This window comes from Eptesicus fuscus, chromosome 3 (assembly GCF_027574615.1).
Source record: "Eptesicus fuscus isolate TK198812 chromosome 3, DD_ASM_mEF_20220401, whole genome shotgun sequence".
NCBI lineage: Eukaryota > Metazoa > Chordata > Mammalia > Chiroptera > Vespertilionidae > Eptesicus > Eptesicus fuscus.
The window spans coordinates 60,360,192-60,386,006 of NC_072475.1; the positions used below are offsets into that span (position 1 = coordinate 60,360,192).

General features: G+C 43.6%; 1 protein-coding gene across 1 annotated transcript in view; it reads left to right on the top strand.

Annotated features, from left to right (window-relative positions):
- Positions 1 to 13,408, top strand: part of CD80 (CD80 molecule) — a 50,124-nt gene extending 36,716 nt beyond the window's left edge. Inside the window, exons 3-5 of the mRNA XM_054713949.1 lie at positions 1,188 to 1,469; positions 12,039 to 12,152; positions 13,332 to 13,408. Coding sequence (XP_054569924.1) covers positions 1,188 to 1,469; positions 12,039 to 12,152; positions 13,332 to 13,408 — 473 coding nt within the window. The remainder of the gene's footprint in view (positions 1 to 1,187; positions 1,470 to 12,038; positions 12,153 to 13,331) is intronic.
- Positions 13,409 to 25,815: the final 12,407 nt, after the last annotated feature.

A 25,815-nucleotide genomic window follows, 5' to 3' on the forward strand; every position in this document is an offset into this window, starting at 1 on the left:
CAAAAGTGATGAAGAGCATCAACCTGTGAACCAAAGGGTCCTAGGTTCGATTCTGGGCAAGGGCATGTACCTTGGTTGCAGGCTCCTTGGACCCTGGTCTTAGTCAGAGGCAACCAATCGATGTGTTTCTTTCACGTTGATGTTTCTCTGTCTTTCCCTCTCTCTTCAATTCTCCCTAAAAATCAATGGGAAAATATCCTGGGGTGAGGATTAAAATAATAATAATAATAATAATAATAATAATAATAATAATAATAAGTTTTAAAAAAAGTGATGAAGAATTCCCAAGTCAGTCTTTGGATTATACATAACTACTGACTTATGGGAAGTTGTAAATTATATATCTAATGTTTGCATTCTTATTAAACCTAGATACTTTATTAAAAATACTAGGGGCCCAGTGCATGAATTCCTGCACCTTGAAAGGAACTGTGGGCCACGAGGCTTCACTGGGCACAGGGGCGGGTCTTGGCCCATCCTCTGCACCCCTGCCCAGCCCCTCCCACCACTGCCCCGGTCCCCTGTCTGCTGGCAGTCCCGCTCCCACCGCCACTGCTCCCAGGTGCTGACAGCACAGACCCCACTCACACCTGCTGATGGCGCAGAGCAATTGGGACTGTTGCCAGCAGCGGGTGCAAACAGGGCCGATGCCATCAGTGGGTGGCATCAGCTGTTGCCCCAATCGCCCGTCAGGAGCAGGGGAGGTGGAGAAGCCCTCAAGGGCGATCGGGGTTTGCAGCCACTGCTCACACCTGCTGACCTGCTGACAGTGCTGAGCAATCGGGGCCAATGCGGGCAGTGGGTGCAAGTGGGGCCGGTGCCAGCAGCAGGGGTAAGTGCCAGGCAGGACCATGGCACGCAGGAGCAAAGAATTTTCAGTAACCACCAGAGGCTCGCCACAATGACAGCAACTGGCACCCTACCTTGGTCTGGTTCCCCCGCTCACCTGCTCCACCAGCCCACCACAACCGACACCCGCCATGGTCAATGCACGGCCCCTGGTGGTCAGTGCACGTCATAGCAACTGGTTGTTCGGTTATTCGGCTGTTCGGTCTATTAGCATATTAGCCTTTTATTATATAGGATAACAACCCCCAAAGAAAAAAATAAAAAATATATCTAACACCCACACACAGAGACACACACAGATATAATGGCATATACTTATATCCTTGTTCTTTCTTTAGCTGACTTTCCTGTCCCAAGTATAACTGATCTTGGAAACCCAGCTACAGACATCAAAAAAATACGTTGTTTAACCTCTGGAGGTTTTCCAAAGCCTCGCCTCTCCTGGTTGGAAAAGGAAAAAGAATTAAATGCCATCAGCACAACAGTTTCCCAAGACCTTCAAACTGAGCTCTACACTATTAGCAGTGAACTGGACTTCAATGTGACAAGCAACCACAGCTTCACATGTCTTGTCAAGTATGGAAACTTAACAGTATCACAGATCTTCAACTGGCAAAAATGTAAGTCACATCCTGGAAAGTTTCTACTGTGGAGAATCTAAAAGGAAAATAATTCAACCCGGTACAGTTTAGAATTGTGCATATCGACTTGGACTGTATTTTAGACGTGCAAATAAAATGAAATAAAATGTTATTGTGACATATTAAGGTCACCCACTGTACAAGGTATGACTATGTTAGATTAATTTTATTTTCTTTAATAAACATTCTAAAATTTAGAGTCCATGTAAGATGACTATTTGCTATTCATCAAATAGTCATCTTAGGAAGTTATGATGACAATGTTGTTGTGCTTGAAAGCACTAATATTTGTCCTTCTTAGGAACTGCCCTCAGGGCTTTGGCAGTTTCTTTTTGGGTATCGCCTCTCCTTGGTCCCATGGCGTCAATCACTGTCTTTTGTGGGTGACAGTGTGTTTAAAGAACTACTGGTTCATTCAGAACCAAGTCTAGTGAAGGAGATGAATAAAAGCAACCGTGGACAATGCCTGAAAAAATAGGTCTTTTTTGAGCAAATATCATGACCAGATACTTTAAAAATGGTAAACTTAGAGGATTCTCTTTTCTCAAGAAGTGAAATCATCTGAAAATATAAAATGGAAAAGGTTGGGTTTATATAAATTTATGCATGGCAAACCCATAATGGGCTGTTACAAGGGAACCCAGATGCTCAAGATGCATGTCTTATTTGTATGCCTGATTATATTGAGAAATGACAGGCCTCTTTCCCACCTCCCAGCCCCACTCCTAACAATGTGTTTTGTGGCTACATAGTAAGAAACAATACACTGAGTTTACTATACAGTAGTATGTAAGTGTAGAGTATAATATATAATGTATAGTGTGTCTTATGAGTTCCTCTTGTCTTAACTGTAGTAGAGAAGATATTTTAGATAGTCTCATAATTCATTCTAGTGGATGATTTACTTTAGATCTTTCTGTCTTGAGGTGGATTCTTTATTTTCCTCAATAAGATAATGAGATAAAATTTGCCAGGGAAAAATAGTTCAAATATATAACAAATTTTGATGATTTTATTTATAGTCCAAACTCCTCTCTCTCTCAGTCATCTTTATGTATTCTCAAAAATGTGTAAAAATTAATCTGAATCATATAGTAAATATTATCCATTAATTCAGCATTACTTTTCACTTAATTTATCATTATTTAATCAATTTTAGATTATGACTGAGGTGGGAAGTAATACACAAATCAGTAATAGCAGTTTCAGTCATATTTTATTTTGGACATTATTTACATTTGGAATATGGGTATATGTCAGGTCCAGCCTGGGATTGAACCGGGCTGAGGTAGGGAGGTGGGATTTGAGAAGAGAAAGAAAGACAGGACAGCGGGATTCGGGAGGTCCACAGCTCTCGAGAAGCTCTGGCAACTTTTATTAGTAATACAGTGCTTTTTATACATAAGACACTAAGCAGGGAATCACAAGGAAAACATTCTTTGTTTCTCTAAAATCACTACTGGAGGGATAAGTTGAAGGACAGGTTTCTTGTTACAATAAATCTCACTAGTTGGATGCATATTTCTTGGTAAGCCATGAAAGTAGCTCTTATCCTACTGATAGCAGTCATATAAACAAACCCTGGGAAAGCTCTGTAGGCAGGGGCTGCTCTCGTTATACTGATTAGCTGCCATCCAAACAGGCCTGGGAAATCTGTGCGGGTAGGGTGCCAGCCTTGCTAGCCCCTACAGGTGCAAGGACCATGTCAGCTTACAGCCCGTTCCCCACAGATCCCCCTTCTCTGTCTTTTAAGCGAAGTTCATGTAGTCCTATTTGCAGGGACTGGATGCTGGATCCAATGGTTCGGAAGCAGACTGGAATTAAACAGAGAATAACGAGAGCAAGGATAACAATAATTGATAGAGACCAGATAAATTATTGTAATCTATGAAAAGACATAAGGCTTAGAATTTTATCAAAAATATTCTGTGCCACTTCGCTAGGAGGCAACAGAGCAGAACCTGCATCATTAATAGCTTGAATCTCTCTATGTAATCTACTGATATCTGTTTTTTAGGCTACTAATAATAAAAGTAAAATTTAAATATCAATAACAAAGCTCTAATATTAAAACAATGCCAATGCAAAATTAAATTATATACATGTTATCATTTTTAAAACTTGAATGTTAAGAGCAAAACTATGGCTATTAAATAATAATAAAACAATAAGAGAGAAATAAAAACTATGGACATATTAATATTTTTAGCTACTAAATGAAAGAAAGTCTCTTTTGCTGCTGGTGTTTCTGGTGTATATTTACTTAGAGTCTTTTGTTTGCCTGCGTAAAACTTTGCAGAAGACTGGCAGCTAATAGATGCTAGCATGAGCAGGAACATGGTTGAAGAAATAGCTTCAAACTTCTTGCTTTTCCATAATTTGCTGCACTTCAGTTGTTAACTTCTTCAGATGACTCTATGTTGGCACCTCAGTCCCTTGCGTAGCTTTCAGTTTTTCTTCTTCCTCTGCTTTGCTGTCATTAGGGTAGTACTTAGTCCTTTCGAGTGAAGGGACACAGGAGCTTGTCTGAGTCCATTTCGGTGACACACGTAACTCTCTGGCACCCGAATTGGCTGCATTGCTCCTTCTGGAAAGATATAAAACACAACCTCTTCCCCTTTTTTGTTTTTTAGTAAATGATTGTAAGAGTATGAATGGTTCTTTCTACAATTGAGTGACATTCTTTTTATTTTTTTTTTCTTTTATTTATTTTTTGAGTGACATTCTTATGCTAGATATGATTAGGTTTAAGTCCTTGGGGATTTACCCCTAAAGTTGGTATAGGAAGGTGGATAATATACTGAGAATATTGCTTCTAATAAAATATGGAAATTGTTATTGTTAAATAATATTTTAAAGGCTGAAAATTAAATGAAAAATTCTTGTAAATTAGTGTGCCTTATAGTAGCTGTTTTAATAATTTTTTTTATTTCTTTATTGATTTCAGAGAGGAAGGGAGAAGGAGAGAGAGATAGAAAGATCAATGATGAGAGAGAATCATTGATCGGCTGCCTCCTGCACGCCCCCAACTGGGGATCAAGCCCGCAACCCAGGCATGTGCCCTTGGCCAGAATCGAACCTGGGACCTTTCAGTCCGCAGGCTGATGCTCTATCCACTGAGCCAAGTCGGCCAGGGCTGTTTTAATAATTTTTGCTATACTTACTATATAAGTACTATTACTATATGTTGATGGGCTTTGTAGTAAAATCTGTTAAGGTATAAATAAGAGCTTGTATTTCTACTGAAATATAAGGGGTTTGAAGGACCTTTGTTTTCTGCTCTGTGTTTTCTGCTGTAGTTTGAAGATTGAGCCTATAGGCGACTAGCTAGCTATATTGTAAGTACTTTTATAGTAAAGCTGACTATTAATTTACTTTTACATTTAATATTTTAATAACAATCTTATTTTATCCTATAAATATTAATGAAAAGGATTATTTGTATCCCTGAGAAAGCCCTGAGCATTCCTGGTGTTAGGCTGGATTTAGATATAGGGCAGCTGCTGTTAGCCATGTCTCTGTTATCTGGGTCCCGATCTGAGCTAGGCCAAGTCTCTGTCCGCTACCTGGGTCCCAATCTGGGCTGGGCGTGGGAAGCACGAAGCAGCCACGGGGGCAGGAGACCTCCCTCAGAAGGGGCTAGAGTTCAGGCCCCTGCAATGTTGGGGGGATGAGGTTCTGTGCCCCACCTCTGTTGACCCCCAAGTTCTCTCCTGATGGCCCCTCTGCGACTGTGCCTGTCTAGGTTGTTCCTCCCTTGAGGAATCTTACCCGTCATTGACTAACTAGCTATATAAAATATATTAATTTATATTTGATAAAGCTCTATCCATTGAGCCAAACCGGTTTCGGCAGATAAATAAAAATTTCTTTTAAGAGAGAATAGACTTTTGAATATTTCGGGGCCCAATGAAATGTTCAAAAGCCATCCTCCGGGGCCAAGCAGGGTGATGTGAGGTTCAGTTCTGTCTCCTTGGTAGTTTATGCCCCTGTGGCCTCCACGCCCAGTACCTGCCTTGGGATCCCCTTGCCTGCTGGCGGGGCCCCGTCATGGATCACATATCTTGGGGAACCCAGGTTTCTTCTCTAGAGAGGGCCGAGCTCACACCATTGGGAAAGAGACAGATCTATGGTACTAGCCACTATGAGGCTTCAACCTCAATATGAACAGAGAGCTCAGGCAACAGCTGTGGGCAATTACATTGTGAGAAGAGGGTCCCTCTTGGTAAAAAGAGCAAGAAGGGCCAATATAGAATGCTCAGGTGCCTTCCCAGAGGGCCCTCCACATAGTGGAAGGGATTAAATCCTTTTATGTCCTTTTAAATTGCTGCCAAACATTCAAAAAATTAGTTTGTAAATTTGTTTGGGATAAATGTATAATATGCTGTTGTAAAATATTAAAAAATTATAATGACATTGTAGAATAACATTATGTAAGGATATACTTTGCTCTAGGTATGGCAATTTAATTTTAAATTGGCTGTTAATTAATTTTTTTTTTTGTATAGACAAGGTCTTAGTAACTTTCTTAGAATACTTAATTAAATTGCTTATAAAGACATTGGCTTTTCTTTAAGCTGAAACCCTTGATTATAATTTAATAAGCTAATATATTTAAGTAATTAAAGTAGGTATCTTTATTTAAAAAGTAAAGAATCTAATTTAGTAAAACTTATAGGTTTAATACTTTATTGGTCTGATCTAAAAGTATGGCTATATTTAAGAAATATATTGTTTTTGCCCTTCTTACAGGTGAAAACCTTTATAATATTTAATATATATGTATAAGTAAAATATATTAATTTATATTTGATAAAGCTTTCTATGTGACTTTAAGTATCAATTGGCTTAATTAAATAAATAAAAATTTCTTTTTTTAAAAAAAATATATTTTATTGATTTTTTACAGAGAGGAAGGGAGAGGGATAGAGAGCTAGAAACATCGATGAGAGAGAATCATCGACCAGCTGCCTCCTGCACAACCCCTACCAGGGATGTGCCCGCAGCCAATGTACATGCCCTTGACCGGAATCGAACCTGGGACCTTTCAGTCCGCAGACCGACGCTCTATCCATTGAGCCAAACCGGTTTCGGCAGATAAATAAAAATTTCTTTTAAGAGAGAATAGACTTTTGAATATTTCGGGGCCCAATGAAATGTTCAAAAGTCACTCTCAGTCTTGAAATAATTTGGAAAGATTAAGTATATATATATATGTATATATTTATATATATGCTTTAAAAATTATATACCTAAAAAAAATTATATACCTAAATTATCTTAAAGAATATCAATTATGTTTAAACTGGATTATAGAATTAATCCTCTTTTTAAAATCAGACCAATAACTAATATATTTTAAATTCTTAATTATTAGAGAAAACATAGCATTTTATTTTCTCAAAAATATATTTTTATATATTAGGTAATATAATTACTATATTTATAATTTCTCCTAATTTAATCTGTACTTTGAACTTTTAGAGCTTGTAAATCAAATATTTTAATAGTTCTTAGATTGATGACACTTTTATATTTCTAAGAGAAATACAAGACATAATCAATTAATGGCTTTAATTCTGTCCTCTAGATTTTTCTTATGAGGTAAATTTAAATTTTACTTTTTATTTGCTAGTAACTCTGCTGGGGGAAGGGCATCTACCCCTTCCTCTATTAACAAAGGATGTAGTTAGTTATCTGGGCTACTTAGATCTTTATAATTAATATATTATTTATATTTTAATAATTTCTGAGATTCAAATCCAATTCTAATTATTTTAAAGCATTTATTTTGAATAAATTCTATGACAGAGATAAATTTACTTATACTTTTGAAGGCTTTAAAAGTCAACCTTTTAACACACTTTATTAGTATTTTAAAAACAGCTCTTTATTATGGAAATGCGAATCTTGTTGCTGGAATTAGCTGGAATTTCTTTTAAGAAGACTTTTTCGCCATTTCTCTTAGGAAAAATAACCAGTTCTGGGTTTTTAATTTTCTATAGCTTTTGCAGAGAGATTCCAGCTGAAGACAATCTAAATGTCTGAAATCAGATTATGCGCGCATTCTGTCTTACAGCTAAGTTCTCTCCCCACCAGCACAGAAATTCCAGACACATTTCTAAATATTTAAGGCTTTTTCATGGCGAAAAAGGAAACTTTAAATTTGTATACTGGGAGAGTGGGCATCCATATTGGATCGTCACGTATCTCTTCCTTCCCCATATCCTGCTTACTTCAGGGGAAATATTAGTAACGGATCTGGCCAAATTTCTGTTTATGCTTAAAAGAAAGACAGATCTCAAATTTTTTCTTTCTTTTATGCTTTCTGAAGTAATTACTTATACCTAATTTAGCCAAGATTTGCATTTCTCTGTAAGTTCTTTTATAATTCTTAAATGTAACTTTAAGTAATCTTATTGTAAGTAATCTTATTGCGGGAGAGCAGATAGCCCTGTCCTCTCCTGCCACTCCTAGTATAATCCTTTTATAGTTAAACTGCTTCTACCTAGTAAAAGGCTAAACATCCCTTTAGGAGTAGGTCTGTATACCCCTGTAGGGATAGCCTGTGGTTCCAATTCTGGAGTTAATACATATCGTTTTATGGGTCCAAGGTCCAACCCGGCACTTCCAGGGGTTGCTCGGAATAACTCCTGTATCCCTTTTGCTCCTGGGGCAGGCTGGATGCTGCACAGCCAGCTGGCCTTGAGGTGGCTCAGGGGCAGGAGGGTAAACAGATAATGCCCCCATTATTTGCCGGGGGTGAGCTGGCCCCTTTTGGGAGTTTCCCGACTGCTGCTGAGGCAAGGGATTTCCCTGGATATCTGTCTTAGATTTACACTCATTTGCCCAATGTTTTCCTCTTTTACATTTAGGATACAGTCCAGGTTGTTTGGGACTTCTGCCATTTCCTTTATTAACCCTTTTATTAGAGGGACACTATTTTGCCATGTGTCCTGTTCCTCCACAAGTGAAACACTTGTGTGTCTGACCTCTCCCTGCGCCAAACTGTTGCTGAAGAACTCCCTTAATGGTGGTTCCCTTTAATGCGGCCGCGATGGCAACTCCTTGCATATATGAGGGACCAATATCTGCGCAAATGTGGATATAATCTGAGAGAGTCCCCTTTCTTTGATAGGGCCGCAATACAGCTTGACAGGCAGTGTTAGCATTTTCATACGCCAGCTGTTTGACTATTAACATGCCAGCCTCTCCATCCACCACTACTCGGCCAACAGCCTGTAACAGCTGAGAGACAAAATCCTGATACTTTTCATCTGGCCCTTGAATAATCTTTGAGAGCTCCTCTGTTTTCTGACCAGAGGTGGGAAGCTTTTTCCAGGCTCTGATCCCAGCTCCATTAATTTGCCCATAAGCTTCCTGGGGGTATTGAATTTGATTATGGGTATCAGCATAGGCTCCTTCTCCTACTAGCATTTTATAAGAAATATTAATCCATGTACTTTAGAGAAAAAGAAAAAACCAACTTGTCCTCGTCTCCTAGCGGGTAGGTGCACTATGATCAGTGTGTATTTTAGAATGGATATGGCAGTATGTAGGAATTATTAGAGTCCAGGAAATCAGAGGCAAAGCAACCATTATGGAGGCTAGTAGGTAGGAGAAGAGAAAAACCTAAACTAGGACATTGCTACAAGAGAGTTGGGGGAAATGAGTCCATTGCAGAGATATTCTGAATATAGAATAGAAAGTCCATGAGAGCCTACTATGCACAAACACAGCCTTCACTCTTATTTGCATAACTAATAGTGTTGCCACTCACTGAAATATGAGAATCTGTGTTAGATATGCTTTGGAAAGAATATAGTGAGTTCAGTTTTAATCAAGTGAGGTGCTGGCATCCAACCATTTAGTCAACAGCTGGAAATACAAATCTAGAGCTCAGAAATCCTATATAATAAAGAGGTAATATACAAATTGACCATCACTCTAACACTCAAGATGCCGCCCCCATGTGGACACAAGATGGCTGCCACAAGATGGCCTGCTGGGGAGGGCAGTTGTGGGCAATCAAGCCAGGAGGGGAGGGCAGTTAGGGGTGACCGGGCCTGCAGGGGAGGGGAGTTGGGGGGGACCAGGTTTGCAGGGGAGGGCAGTTGGGGGAGACTGGGCCAGCAGAGGAGGGCAGTTGGGAGGGACCAGGCCTACAGGGGAAGGCAGCTAGGGGTGACCAGGCCTGCAGGGGAGGGCAGTTGGGGGGGACTGGGCCTGCAGGGGAGGGCAGTTAGGGGCGACTGGGCCAACACGGGAGGGCAGTTAGGGAAGACCCGGCCAGCAGGGGAGGGAAGTTAGGGGTGACCGGGCCTGCAGGGGAGGACAGTTGCGGGGGACCAGGCCTGCAGGGGAGGGCAGTTGGGGGTGACCAGACCTGTAGGGGAGGGCAGTTGGGGGTGACCAGGCATGCAGGAGAGGGAAGTTGGGGGTGACCAGGCCTGCAGGGGAGGGCAGTTGGGGGTGACCAGGCCTGTAGGGGAGGGCAGGGGGGGGGCCCAGGCCTGCAGGGGAGGATCATTGGGGGGAGAGGGGGACCCAGGCCTGCAAGGGAGGGCAGTTGGGGTCAATCAGACCTGCAGGGGAGGGCAGTTAGGAGTGACTGGGCTGGCAGAGGAGGGCAATGGGGGTGACCAGGCCTGCAGGAGAGGACAGTTGGGGGTGACCAGGCATGCAAGGGAGGGCAGTTTGGAATGACCAGGCATGCAGGAGAGGGAAGTTGGGGGTGACCAGGCCTGCAGGGGAGGGCAGTTAGGGGCAACCAGGTTGGCAAGGGAGGGAAGTTAGGGGTGACCGGGCCAGCAGGGGAGGGCAGTTGGGGGTGACCAGGCTGGCAAAGGAGGGCAGTTAGGGGTGACTATACCAGCAGAGGAGGGCGGTTGGGGGCAACCAAGCCTCCAGGGGAGGACTGTTAAGGGAGACCAGGCTGGCAGGGAGAGCAGTTAGGGGCAATTGGGCTAGCAGGGGAGGGCAGTTAGGGGTGACCGGGCCTGCAAGGGAGGGCAGTTGGGGGTAACCAGGCCTGCAGGGGAGGACAGTTAGGGGCAACCTGGCTGGCAGGGGAGGGCAGTTAGGGGCAATCGGGACAGCAGGGGAGCAGTTAGATGTTGATCAGGTTGGCAGGGGATTGGTTAGGGAGTGATCAGTCTGGCAGGCAGAAGCAGTTAAGGGCAATTAGGCAGGCAGGCAGGTGAGCAGTTGGGAGCCAGCAGTCCTGGATTGTGAGAGGGATGTCCGACTGCCCTCGAGGGGTCCCTGATTGGAGAGGGTGCAGGCTGGGCTGAGGGACACACACCCCCTGTGCACAAATTTTGTGCATGGGGCCTCTAGTATAATATACAAAGTTAGAAATCTTTTATTGTTTCAAACTTTGGGTGTGGATGAGATCACCCAAGAGGACTGGGGTCAGTGGCAAAAGAATGGGACAACAAATGGAACCATGGGGAAAATAAAATTTAAAGGACAAAAAGAGGAAGAAGAGCCTAAAAAAAAAAAAAAAAAAAAAAAAAAAAAAAACTGAGTCACAACCAGATGAAACAGAAAAATGTGGTGTCATGGAAGTCCAAGGCAGAAAACATTTCAACTTTTGAAATTTATCCACAAGGCTTGGTAATCAGAAATATGAAAAACAATAAGTTAGTAAGTGTTTAATATTTATTGTAAGCTATTTCAGAAAAACCGGAAGAGGATGAGCTACAAATATTCCTTTTCATTTGTGTTCCTGCCCTTTCTCCAGATGTTGTTGCTAACTATTGCCCCAAGGGGTTGAAAAATAGATGTTGTAGCAGCTGCTCCTGAGCAGGAGGGACAGAGCAGCACCACATACACCTTTCTACTCACCCCATCCCCCACCTACATCCTTCCTTGTGTCCCTGTGTTCCCTCTGTTCCCTGTGTTCTGCATCTGATAGCCAGGATGATCCTACCTAATACCAAGCCACAAAGCCACATCCACTCTTAATTCTTTGCTGAGCCTCTTCTACCATTCCAGAAACTCTCTAGGCAGTATGGTGAAAAATGTGTATCTGAAAATGAATGCAGAATGAATGCTTTAGGTAGTTACTAAGAGGTATGTGTGTGTGTGCGTGTGTGTGTGTATGTGTGTGCTAAGAGAACATGCTAAGAGAAAGGGAGTAAGCATGACAGAGCTGGATAAGGAAAAATAAGATACATCTAGAACACAACATCAACTGATTATTAGTAATACATAGTAATATCAGCTATAAAAATGAGATACAAAGACAGGGTGGCTTTTAAAGTATCGCCTTAGAGTTCTTTTTATGCTAGCTTAGTCAGTACAAAAGTTCAAAATTTACTTTTATTTTTCACATTCAATATCTGACATCGGATATCAGCTGCCCACAAGTATATACCTGATTTGTGAGTTATCAAAGAAAATGCTATCAGCTGAGAATTGGAGAGCTGACCAGGCAAAGAAGTGAAAAATACTCTTTATAGTTCTGTCAAATTAAGAGGCATACAATGGGTATCAAGCAATTGGAAACACATGAGAGCTAACACTATTCTTTTTCCTCTGCAGCTGAGCCAACACCCTCTCGTTTTAATCAGCCCTGGTCCTGGATCTTAATCCCAGTGGTTGGGATTTCTGTGATCTTTGTTATTGCAGTATTTTGTTATTGGCACCTGTGCAACAGTAAGTGCTATCCTACTATCCACTGTAAGCCAAACTCTATTAGTACGGTTTAGCATCTCTCTGAGATTTTAAGCTATTCTCATTTTGGGAAAGTCTATGGAAATTTCAGTGTCTACTTTCCATGGCTCAGCAAGTTCTGTTCACTCACTAGACAGACATTTCTTGAACACCTACTATGTGCCTGGCACTCTATCAGGCAATGGAGTTACTAAGATAAGAAATCACTGCCCTCAAGACACTAAATTCTAATTTAGTCCTTTTGTTTTTCCCCTAACTTTATAATATTTTCTTGGAGACACTGAGGCTTGCTAACTAAATGAAAACATTTCTGATGTAATGTGATATTCTAATTTTTGATTCAGAATTTGAGAAAAATCATAAATGATAAGATTTGGGGGACAGGAATCATTTTCTTGGAGAGGGTAAGATGCACTAATGGAGTTGAGAAACTACATAGCCACGAGTGATTTTACCAGTTCTCAATTCTACAGAATACATTTTTGGATAAAAGATCAGGAGTGGTTGAGGAAAAAAGATACATTTAGGATATTTCCCCCTAAAAGTTTAAAAGTTTGGCCTTACATTTATACTTCCTTCAATCTCTAATTAAATGAAGATGAACTGCTAGGCCAGCATTAAGGCCAAGTTTGCCATGAAGGAGTATCAACCTTTCTTGGAGGAGAAATCATGTACACTAAGGGGAAAAAATGGGGGGGAAAATCTACTGGTTTTCTCAACCTTCAACACAATAAATGTCAAAGGTCAGAGAAAACTAGAGACTCTTTGTTATGAACAACTCAACCCATGGGTAGGATAAGAAAGGTCTGGTGGCTCAAGGATGTTTCTGATCCAGACTACCCAGCCTCATCTCTCTAGTTTAGGTTTCCCATCCTTAGTACTATGGACATTGGGAAATGAATAATTACTTGTTTTAGGATGCTATTCTGTGCATGGTAGCATGTTTATCAGTATCCCTAGCTCTACTCCCTTTATATCAACAGCACCCCTTGCCCCAGTAGTGACAATCAAAAATGTCTCCAAGCATTGCAAATGGCCCCTGTTGGGAAGGAGGTGGAAATCACCCCAGTTCTAAGCCAATCTGAAGGTTTGCTGAAATGTATGGGCAGTTTAAGGGAAACTCACCTAACTGAATTATTATTTTTTGTGTTTATCTTCAAGGACCTGCTGCAAGATGTAGAGAGAGAAGAAGGAATGGGGAGAGTATGGAAATGACAACAAGCTCCCCTATTGTCTAAGGATCTGCAGAAGCATCAGGCCGAACAGAACATATGAAGGTAGCTCCTTTTAGCTCTTCTCTACCATAGTGAGACATATGAGATCATGGGCATCAGGAGGCACAGGGTTTTCTTCCTCTCAGTAGCAAATTCTGATCCTACTGATCCAACCACAGAGCCAAATTTCATAAAGAATTATTTCTCATCAGGTTGGTGTGGCTCAGTGGTTGAGCATCGACCTATGAACCAGAAGGTCACGGTTCGATTTCCAGTCCAGGCAGGTGCCTGGGTTATGGACTCAATCCCCAGTAGGGGGCATGCAGGAGACAGCTGATCAACGATTCTCTTTCATCATTGAAAACATACCAACATTCGCATCATGGGGGTGCTGGAAGGAGAAGAGAGGGAGCAAGAAATTGAAAACCTACTTGAAAAAATAATGACAGAAAACTTCCTTAACTTTGTGAAGGAAGTTCACATATAAGTCCAGGAAACACATAGAGTCCTTAACAAGATGAATCCAAAGAGGCCCACACCAAGACATATCATAATTAAAATGATAAAGGTTAAAGACAAAGACAGAATCTTAACCAGTTAACTGCCATGCTTCAAAATGGAAACCATCCCCACGATATTTTGATTTTAATTTTAAAAAATCATCTGACTCTGGAGTTGAATAAAGGATGTCATCTTCCTCTTCTTCAAGGTCCTTGGTTCAATTATTTCTTCATCTGATGCCATTTATGGGGACTGAATTTTATTTGCACAATATAATATATTACAACTATAAATTCAATAATAAAATAATGATAATTTTCAATTCTACGAAAATATCAACAAAAGCAAGTATGAAATAAAAATAAACACAAACAAATCTCAAGTGTCACAATGAACCAAAAAAAATTTCAAGTGTCACAGTGTTTATCTCTCGCACGTCTGAGTGGCAGCCCTATACTAGTATATCAATATTGGAATTTCTTCCATATGCACTGGAATATTTACAAATTTAAGTTACCATAATTTTCTTTACAACCCCAGAGATGTCACTAACAAGTCTGATTTTAAAATTGGGCGACCAGAGTTGATATGCAAGATTTACAACTATCGACACGTGTGGTGTGTGGGGAAGGTCTGCCGCTTGTGTCTATAGACACTTATGGCATACAAAGGGTTAAAAGCAGCAAGAGAAAATAAATAAATAAATAAATAAATAAATAAATAAATAAATAAATAAATAAAAGCAGCAAGAGAAAGACAGTTGGTTACCTATAAGTGAATTCTCTAAGACTGTTAGCTGATTTCTCAACAGAAACTTTTCAGGCCAGAAGTAATTGGCAAGAAATATTCAAAGTGATGAAAAGCAAGGACCTACAACCAAGATTACTCTATCCAGCCAAACTATTTTTTAGAATAAAATGACAGATAAAGAGTTTTCCAGACAAGAAGAAACTAAAGTTCATCACCACCAAACCAGTATTATATGAAATATTAAGAAGAAAAAGAAAAGATGAAAAAATAATGAACAATAAAAGGGCAATAAATACAAATCTTTCAACAACTAAATATTTTTAAAAATTAATAAATAAATGAACAAGAAGAACAGAAACAGAAGAGGAAACCAAGATGGAGGCATAGGTAAACACCTTAACTGCTGCCTCGCACAACAATTTCAAAACTACAACTGAAAGACAAAACATCTATCACCCAGAACCATGGGAAAGCTGGCTGAGTGGAAGTTCTACAACTAGAAGGAAAGAGAAAAGAGCATTGAGACGTGCACAAGCGCTGGAAAGCTGAGGTACGGAGGCACACGAATCGGGCTGGCAGTGGATGACTGGGTGCGCTGCTTTTTTCAACCCAAAGGGAAACAAGCTCCCGATTACTCTGAAATCCAGTTTCTGGGGAGACACTGGGGACCCAAACTCCTACAGGGAGAAGCTGGACTGTCTGCCATCGGGTCAGAAAGTGAGGGTGACTTTCTTGCAGAGGTGTGCCCAACAATCATTGTTTACTGCACTGGAGTGCGGGATGTGGGGACTTGGAAACACGGAGTCACAGAGACGGCTGACTCTGTCTGGTTTGGTCCTGGGCAACCTGCAGTGATGCACAGCTGCTAACTGATAGTATGGGAAGGCCACATCAGCGTCTCTCGTCTCTGGACTGCTTCTCTTCTGTCTTCATGGCTGGAGTAGTCCTGTCGATTCCTCTCTGTTGCTGGAATCCACATGGTCTCGGAGTTGTTTTCTGAAAATATACAAACATATTCTCAACCAAAAGTTAATAAAGGAATATTTTCTATAAATTTGGGAATCCTTTTTCATTTTTTGCCCAAATTTAAAATCAGTTTTTATTGACTTCAGAGAGAGAAAGAAAGGAGAGAGATAGAATTATCAATGATGAGAGAGAATCATCAACCAACTATCTACTACATGCCCCCTACTGGGGATCAAGCCCACAACCTAGGCATGTGCTCTGACAGGGAATCAATTCTCTTGATTCATGGGTCAATGCTCAACCACTGAGCCACACCCAATAAATTCAATTTAAAAAAGGAAAAGGAACAGGAATCTTATCTAATAAAAGGGTAATATGCAAATTAACTATCACTCCACAACAAAATAGCGGCTCCCATAACCACAAAGATAGAAGCATCAGCCGGAGCCACAGAGCTGGCCAGAGCAGGCGGGAGCCAAGCCTCCTGCATGCCCAGGCCGGCTGCTGAGGGAGACATGCAGGGAGTGCAGTGGGGAGACATACGGGGAGTGAGCAAGGTTCCCTGTCTGGGGTTCCAAATCCACCACTGGTTCCTTTCACCGCTGATTCCCCTCCTCGTAGGTATCCTCCATGCAAAAGCCATTCCGTGCAAATATGTCATGTCCTAATGGGTGAATCCTAAACCAAATGGGTGTCACATCTGGGCAACCTAACTCCTGTTAGAAAAAGAACCTGGGAGGAGGGATTTAGGAATCACGAAGCCATCGTGACCTGCTCGGTCTCTGGAACTGCTGTCAAACACAGGCAGTCTGAGGCCCTCCCAAACACCACCTGAGCTAAACCTGAGAACCAAGATATTTTCAAGGCCCAAAGTTGACGGGGGTGAGGGAGCAGGGGAGCAAAGCAAGCAGAACAGCCAACTCAACCAAAAACTCAGGAGCCTAAGATAACGCAGAGAAATGCCCTGGCCACTGATGCTCTCCCGCAGAGGTGGTGCCCACACCCAGCTGGGGGGAGGGGGTGTGTACATGCAGAATTTAAGGCCACAGGCAGGAGGGGAAGTTGAAGCATGCCTAAGGACTTTTTGTACATGTCCCACAGTCAAGAAACAGAGTCAGAATCAAGAAGAGATGTCTTACCTCAGCGCTGGGGTGTTTAAAAGTATCTAAAAATAGCAATTCCAACCAAAACCGGTTTGGCTCAGTGGATAGAGCGTCGGCCTGCGGGTGTGCAGGAGGCAGCTGATCGATGTTTCTCTCTCATCGATGTTTCTAACTCTCTATCCCTCTCTCTTCCTCTCTGTAAAAAATTAATAAAATATATATTTTTTAAAAAATAGCAGTTCCATCACCGAGTCCACTGCCATGTTTGCCGCCCATAGGAGGCATGCAGAGAACTTTCAGGGCAGCCCTATAACCTCCAGGGTGACAGCGGCTCGGGAGAAGGAGAGACTGCAGCACTTCCGGTGTCCAAAGAGCTAGCGAGCAAACCTTGACCGGTGCTGCTGGAAGTTGCTGGCCCTGCCCTCTCCAGCATGGTGAAGAAAGGCTGAGAGAAGAGAGGTGGATACGGTGGCTCCAGTGGTCCAAATCCTGTCGTGGTCTCCGTTACCTAGCCTCTGCGCCCTCCAGGACAGCCTCAGTGCCAGTGCAGAGGAGGCTTTGGAGAGGGTAGTGGTGAGGAGAATGCTTCTGACCCTGGATACCCAGTGAAACCGCTGTCAAGAGCCTTTCTGGCAGATAAATGCAGCAATGAGGGAAGAATAATGTCTCAAAACGAAGAGGTTGTTTTTTTCTTTTTCTCATCAGCAAAATGTGACTATTACCTAAACCACAGACTTTGTGAGAATTAATTGAAATAAAATTCCAGAAATTGAATAACAGCCAGGCTGAAGTGGATAGATTGGTTGAGCGTGAGCGTGGTCCTGTGCACGGAAAGGCTGCAGGTTCGATTCCAGGTCAGGGCACATACCTGGCACATACCTGGGTTTCAAGTTGGATCCCTCGTCAGGGCTCCTAAGGAAGGCAACTGAAGGGATGTTTCTTACATTGATGTTTCTCTTTCTCTAGCCCTTTCCCACTCTCTCTAAAAATCAATGGAAAAATGAATTAATGCCATATCTACAAATGTGGATAATCTAAAAAGAAAAAAAGAAGAAGTGGGGGGCCCTAACCAGTTTGGCTCAGTGGATAGAGCATCGGCCTCCAGACTGAAGGGTCCCAGGTTCGATTCCAGTCAAGGGCATGTACCTTGGCTGAGGGCACATCCCCAGTTGGGGGTATGCATGAGGCAGCTGATCGATTTTCTCTCTCATTGATGTTTCTAACTCTCTATTCCTGTCCCTTCCTCTCCATGAAAAATAATCAGTAAGATATATTTAGGAAAAACAAACAAACATGGTAAAAGAGGTTGACTATGTACTGTATAATTTAAAGCATGTAAAATAATATAACTTTTAAGCGGCATATATGTTATCTATACTAATAAAGGGTAATATGCTAATTAGACCAGACATCTTTTGGACATCCATGCGGACGTCCTTCTGCACAAAGCCACGGTGGTGGGGGCCAAGGCAGAGGCCATTAGGGGCAATAAGGCCTGCAGGGGAGGACACTTAGGGGTGACCAGGCTGTCAGGGGAGGGCACTTAGGGGCGACCAGGTCAGCAGGGGAACAGTTAGGCATCAATCAGGCTGGCAGGGGAGTGGTTAGGGGGTGATCAGGCTGGCAGGCAGGCAAGTGGTTGGGAGCCAGCAGTCCCGGATTGTGAGAAGGATGTCCGACTGCCAGTTTAGGCCCGATCCTACAGTGGATTTTTGTACCAAAACCAGCAGTGGGCTATCTGCCAAGTGGTCCCAGACTGGAGAGGGTTCAGGTTGGGCTGAGGGACATCCCCTCCCCTGTGCACGAATTTTATGCACCAGGCCTCTAGTTAAAACTAAAAGATGATGTCTGTTCAGTGTGGCTCACTTGGTTGGGTGTCATCCCATGCACCTAAAGGTTGCTGGTTTGATTCCTGGTCAGGGCTCATCCCTGTGTTGTGGGCTCAAACCCCAGTTAGGGGACATGCAGTTAGGCAGCCAATGGATATTTTGATCTCACATTGATGTTTTTCTCTCTCTCTCCTTCTCCCTTCTTCTCTCTCTAGAAATCAATACAAAAAAATAGATGAAATACCTGAGACATATAACAGGTTATATTTTACAAAAATATTTTATTTCAGTCTTACAAAAATCTCTACAAGCATGATCTTTCTAACTCCACTTTATGGGAGAGAATCACAAGGATCTTAGAGGTTAAATGATTTGCTAAAGTCAGACAGAAGAGTAAAACCAGAACTCAGATTGGACATCAGGCTCAGATTTCTTTCACAACACCACAGCAGCCTGTACATATTTTCCCCACAGCAATCTCTCAGTTTCTTTTTTTAAAAATATATTTTATTGATTTTTTTTACAGAGAGGAAGGGAGAGGGAGAGAGAGTTAGAAACATCAATCAGCTGCCTCCTGCACACCTCCTACTGGGGATGTGCCTGCAACCAAGGTACCTGCCCTTGAGGGGAATCGAACCTGGGACCCTTCAGTCTGCAGGCCGATGCTCCATCCAGTGAGCCAAACCGGTTATGGCATCTTGCAGTTTCTTATCCTGTTTTCTTTTTATTTCAACTTCTTGTTCACTTCTCACTCCTTTCTAGGAAGCCCCCTCCCACCAGGATGATTGTTACTGGGCAGGGGGCTTGGCCCTGACTGGGTCTGCCTATGGCCAGCTGGTAGTGTGTGGGTTCCTGACTTTGTGCAGGAAAAATCTCACAATAGGAGTCCAGGTGAATTTTAGAGGACATTTATTAAAGCTAGAGACAGTGAAACAAGGAAGGGCCTAGGATAACAGGAGAGGGACTAGGTGGGGAAATTAGTCTAGATTGGGCTGCTTTAGCTCAATAAGAAGTCAGAGAAAAGAGGGCCTTGGGAATAGGAACTGCTGATGCCCTATTTCTTTAAAAACTGACATTGGTATTTTGATGGAGATTGCATTTAATCTGTATATTGCTTTGGGTAATATGCACATATTCACTATGTTGATTCTTTGAATACATGAACATGAAATATCTTTCCATTTAATTGGGTCTTTCTCAATCTCTTTTAATGCCTTGTAGTTTTCAGTATATAGGTCCTTCACATTCTTTGTTAAATTTATTTCTAGGTATTTTAATCTTTCGGTTGCAATTGCAAAATAAATTTATTTCTTATTCTGAAGTTTTGTTGTTAGTATATAGGAAAGCAGTGGATTTTTGTACATTGATTTTTGTACCCTGCAACTTTACTATATTTATTGCTTCTAATAATTTCTTTGGTGAAGTCTTTAGGGTTTTCTATATACAGAATCATGTCCTCCATAAAAAAAAAAATGACAATTTTACTTCTTCCTTCCCAATTTGGATGCCTTTTACTTCTTTCTCTTGCCTGATTGCTCTGACTAGGACTTCCAGCACTATGCTGAATAAGAGTGGTGAGAGTGGACATCCTTGTCTTGCACCTAATCTTATAGGAAAAGCTTTGTTTTTCACCATTATGATTAGTTTATGGTTTGTCATACATGGCCTTTATTATATTGAATTACTTTCCTTCTATACCCATTTTATTGAGTTTTTAAATCATAAACAGATGTTACATCTTTTCAAATGCTTTTTCTGTATCTATTGATAAGATCATATAATTTTTATCCTTTGTTTTGTTAGTGTGGTGTATTATTGCTTGATTTGTGTGTATTAAAACATCCTTGTGCCCCTGGAATGAACTCTACTTGGTTGTAATGTATTATTTTTTAATGTATTATTGTATTTGATTTGCTAGTATATTGTTTAGGATTTTTGCATCTGTATTCATCAGAGATATTGGTCTCTAGTTTCTTTTTTGTTTATTATCCTCAAGAGGTTTTGGTATCAGGGTTATGTTAGCCCCATAGAATGTGTTAGGTAGTATTGTCTTTTCTTCAATTTTTTGGAAGAGTTTGAGAAGGATAGGTATCAAGTCTTTGAATGTTTGGTAGAATTCATTAGTGATGCCATCTGGTTCTGGACTTTTATTTTTTTGGGAGGTTTTTGATGGTTGTTTCAGTTTTCACTGTTGATCAGCCTATTTAGATTTTTCATTTCTTCTTGATGCAGTCTAGGAAGTTTATATATTTCTAGAAACTTATCCATTGTTTCTAAGTAACTGAATGTGGTGGCATAATCTTTCCTGGTAATATTCTAGTATGATCCTTTGTATTTCTATGATGTCTGTACTAACGTCTCCTCTTTCATTTCTTTTTTTTCTTTTTTTTTTTTTTTAATATATTTTATTGATTTTTTACAGAGAGGAAGAGAGAGAGATAGAGAGCCAGAAACATCGATGATAGAGAAACATCGATCAGCTGCCTCTTGCACACCCCCTATTGGGGATGTGCCCGCAACCAAGGTACATGCCTTGACCGGAATCGAACCCGGGACCCTTGAGTCCGCAGGCCGACGCTCTATCCACTGAGCCACACCGGTTTCGGCTCCTCTTTCATTTCTGATTTTGTTTTTATGAGTCTTTTCTCTTTTTTCCTTAGTAAATCTAGCCAGGAGTTTGTCAATTTTATTAATCTTTTCAATGAACCAGCTCTTTATTAATTTTTTGTATAGTCTTTTTGTTCTCTATTTCATTCAATTCTACTCTAATTTTTATTTCCTTTCTTCTGTGGACTTTTGGGCTGCTTTTGTTTTTTTTTTTTTTCTAGTTCTTTAGATGTAATGTTAGGTTATTTGGGATTTCTCTTATTTCTTGAGATAGGCCTATAATGATTTAAACTTCTGGAAGGCCAGGAAAAAGGCCTTTCTTGTTGTTTTTTGCTGTGGCCTTCTACAATTTATGAGAAGCACCTAGTAATTAAATCCCAAGATTGTTAGCTCCTTTGATTCAAACAACTCAGTGGGACAAGATAAGCTATTCTCTAGGCTACATTCTTGCATTCCTCCTCCTTCCTGGTTTCAGAACTCAGGGATGATTCACACCAAGGGGTCTCTTGTTAGTAGAAAGTTCCCTTCTTCCCTCTTCTTCAACAGAGCCTCTTTTGAAATCTTCATAAGTGTTTGCTATTAGCATGTTTTACAGGCTTGGGAAAAAAACTGTTAAGACACCTCCCTAGGACATCTGTTGGACTATCTCCTGAAAAACAAACAAACTGTAACTTTTCAAACAAGACCTAGACAGTGATGGCGAACCTATGACACGCGTGTCAGCACTGACACGCGTAGCTATTTTTGATGACACGTGGCCACTGAGGCGGCCACATGCCGAGGATGAAACATTTGCTGCTCCTGAGGATGAAACATTTGCGAAATAATGTTTTTTCCTCAAAGTGACACAGTACCAGAGTTATGCTGTTTTTTGGCGAAGTTTGACACACCAAGCTCAAAAGGTTGCCCATCACTGACCTAGTATCTGCTCAACTTGAGTACCAAATCCTCCACCCTTCCTTGTTACCTAGCAACAGCAGCCATTACTCGTTAAAAGTGGAAGCTACTTTTTGTTTCTTGCCCTGTATTGATTATCAGTACTTGGCCCTTTCCCTTTGTGGAAAGTAAAATAAACTTCCTCTCTGAATCTCTTCTTTTAGTTGTGAATTCTTTCACAGCCCGTGTCATCCGCAAAAACAACTTCTTTTTTTTTTTTTTTTTTTTTTTTTTTTTTGAGAGCTTTACTTGTTTTTGTGTTTATTTTTGATATCTCAGGTCAACAAGCTCAAGACAATCTTCAACGAAACTGTTGAGGAGGCTGAATGAGGAGCAGCAGAACATTGAATCACTAACAATATCTAAAAATTGCTCACAGTCCTTAATTTTTCTAAAATAAAGAAGTAAGAAAGTTAGATGTCAATCACCCAAAACTCAAGCAAAGAAATTAATGATACAATATCATCGTTATAGGACCTGCTATCACATGCCGATTAGAGTGTGATGGTGAACAGGCGCAGGGTGGTGCGGGCCTGGGCAGTCTTCCCAGAGTGCACCTGTGTGTGTTTGACTCTTTCTTTTTTTTTTTTTTTTTTTTTAAATTTCTTTATTGATTAAGGTGTCACATATTTGTCCTCATCCCCCCATTCCCATCCCACCCCTCTCCCCACGCATGCCCCAATCCCCTGTTGAACTTAACCGTTGGATAGGCTTATATGCATGCATACAGGTCCTTTGGTTGAACTCTCCCCCTCCCCCCCACCCTCCCCCTACCCTCCCCTATCCTCCCTCTGAGGCCCGATAGTCCGATCGATGCCTCCTTGCTTCTGGTTCTGTTCTTGTTCCTCAGTCTATGTTGTTCATCATTTCCCCTAGATGAGCGAGATCATATGTCACTAGATATATACTAATAAGAACTGAATGTGAGACGAGCAATAATAGTTATGCTGACAGGCAAATGAATCAATCTGTAGCGAGCTTCCCCCTGGACTAACAGTTCTTTTGAGACCCAATTTCAATGTCCAGTAGTTCCTTATGTGTACATGTCAACACTGACCCCTCAGCTCTGGATGGTGGACAAATGGTGGTAATGGAGGTCCGACTCCCTCTGGTTTGGTCTCGGCCGAACCCAGGGGCACGGCGTCACCCAGACTAAGGGGCACGTGGCCTCACCCCTACCCAAGGGGCGCGTGGTCTCACCCGGGCCTGGGACCCAGCCTCACCCGGATGGATCCAGGGGCGCACAGCCTCACCCGGACCCAGGATCTGGCTTCACCCGTACCCAGGGACGCTTGGCCTCTCCCAGACCCAGGGGCACGTGGCCTCACCCGGGCCTAGGTGCACGAGGCCTCATCCGGATCCAGGGACACATGGTCGCACCCGGACCCAGGGACGCTTGGCCTCTCCCAGACCCAGGGCCACTTGGGCTCACCCGGGCCTAGGTGCACGAGGCCTCACCCGGATCCAGGGACACACGGTCTCACCCGGATCCAGGGACGCTTGGCCTCTCCCAGACCCAGGGCCACTTGGGCTCACCCGGGCCTAGGTGCACGAGGCCTCACCCGGATCCTGGGACACATGGTCTCACCCGGACCCAGGGACGCTTGGCCTCTCCCAGACCCAGGGCCACTTGGGCTCACCCGGGCCTAGGTGCACGAGGCCTCATCCGGATCCAGGGACGCATGGTCTCACCCGGACCCAGGGACGCCTGGCCTCCCCCAGACCCAGGGGCACGCGGCCCCACCCGGGCCTAGGTGCACGAGGCCCCACCCAGATCCAGGGACACATGGTCTCGCCCGGACCTAGGCGTGCGTGGCCTCTCTCAGACCCAGGGGCACGTGGCCTCACCTGGACCTAGGTGCACGAAGCCACCCGGACCCAGGGGCGCGTTACCTCTCTCAGACCCCTGGTCGCGTGGTCTCACCCGGATCCAGGGGCTCACGGCCTCACCCGTACTCGGGACCCAGCCTTACCTGGATCCAGGGGCCCACGGCCTCACCTGGACCCAGGGTTCAGATTCGCCCGGACCCAGGGGCACATGGCCTCACCCGAACCCGGAATCCAGCTTCACCTGGACCCAGGGGCGCGTGGCCTCACCCAAACCCAGGGGCGTGAGGCCTCACCTAGACCCAGAGGCGTGTGACCACATCTGAGCCCAGAGGCTCGCAGGCTCGCCTGGACTCGGGTTTCAGCGGGGTTTCGTCTTCTTGATCCCAATTCCTGTTGGTCAATTCCCTCTCAGCAATTCCTTCGGTCATTTTCTCAGAGCTCCAGGGCGGCTGCCGCAGAACTCGTTGGGCGGCGGGCTCGGCAAGGCTCCGGTGTGCCCGGTGCCCGGCGGTGGGCTGGTCCGGTGTCGCTGCGTCGGCCCTTGGGTCTGCAACGGTGGCCAGTCGCTGAGCGTGCGCACCTGGCCACTTCGGGGCATTGAGATTCTTGAAGGACTCGGAGGTCAGCAAGCACGGAGTCTCCCACCCCATGTCTCCCAGGGGCTCGTCTGTCCGTGCTCGGCAGCGAGTGGAGCCGTCCCCTCAGCCGGAGACCGCCGGGGGAACTGCGCCGAGCACGTTCCTGGCCACCATTGTGTCGCCTGAGCCATAGTTCTTAAAGTGTGGACTTTGGGTCACCGGCATCAGCATCATCCTGCGTACCCCTCTCTTTTATTCTAGTTGTAGAGCATCTGCTCAGCCAGCCCCCCGGTCTTTCTGGCTGGTGTCTGCTCTGCTCTCCCGTCGTAGTCTCAATATTGTTGTGGTAGGCAACGATCAGGCTGCCGCCCTATGTCTCCATCTTGGTCCTCCTTTGTACAGTTAAGTCTTGATTGTTGTTGGTGTCACTGGGAGGAATTGTCCTCCAGGCCAATTGGCCGTGAGGACCCTCTTTGTCCATATAGGAAGAGTTGCTGTGCAGGAGACATGTTTGTGGGCCGGGTCTTGATGCAGCAATGCCTTGGCGCTCACTGAGTCTGCCTCTAGAATGCCTCCCTTATGCAAGTGATTGAAATCTGGTGTCATCTCCCACCAACCACTAGATGCCCTCGTTTCTGGGTCTCCAATGCAGTGTGGGTCAGCCACTACCTGAGGCACTCAGCAGGAAAAAGCTTCTGCTCAGCTTGGCTGGGGCGGAGCTACAGGGTGGAGCCTACAACCTTGGCTTCCTGTCAGCCCCGCCCTATGAGGCTCCTGTGTCTGTGTCCCTCTGTATTCCTTGCAAACACCTCTGAGAGAAACGCGCCCTGGAGTTTCGCCCACTGCCAAACAGTCCAGTCCCTCCCCTAATGAATCTGGACTCCCAGATTCTCGCCTGGAACTGGGTTTCAGTGCAGTTGGAACTGGGTCTCAGCGCAGTCTGGCGTCCCTGTCTCCTTCCCAGCAGGGCCACCCAGTGGCGCAGGCAAAAGTCCGTCCTCTGCGCACCTTCCAGTGCGCGCGTCTGGAGCCGCCGCTTCTCTGTGCCTCCGCCACCACAGCCCAAATTCATTCCCCCAGCGTGCGCCTGGCTTCCCAGGGTTTCGCCCGGAACTGGGGTTCAGTGCAGTCGGAACTGGGGTTCAGCACGGTCCTGAGCTTATGTCTCCTTCCCGCTAGGGCAGTTCAGTGGCGCAGGCAACAGTCCGTCCTTTGCGCCCCTTCCCGTGCGCGCCTCTGGAGCTCTGCCTTCCCCCGCTCCTCTGTGCCTGCGCCCCACAGCCCAGATTCATTCCCCCAGCCTGCGCCTGGCTTCCCAGGGTTTCGCCTGG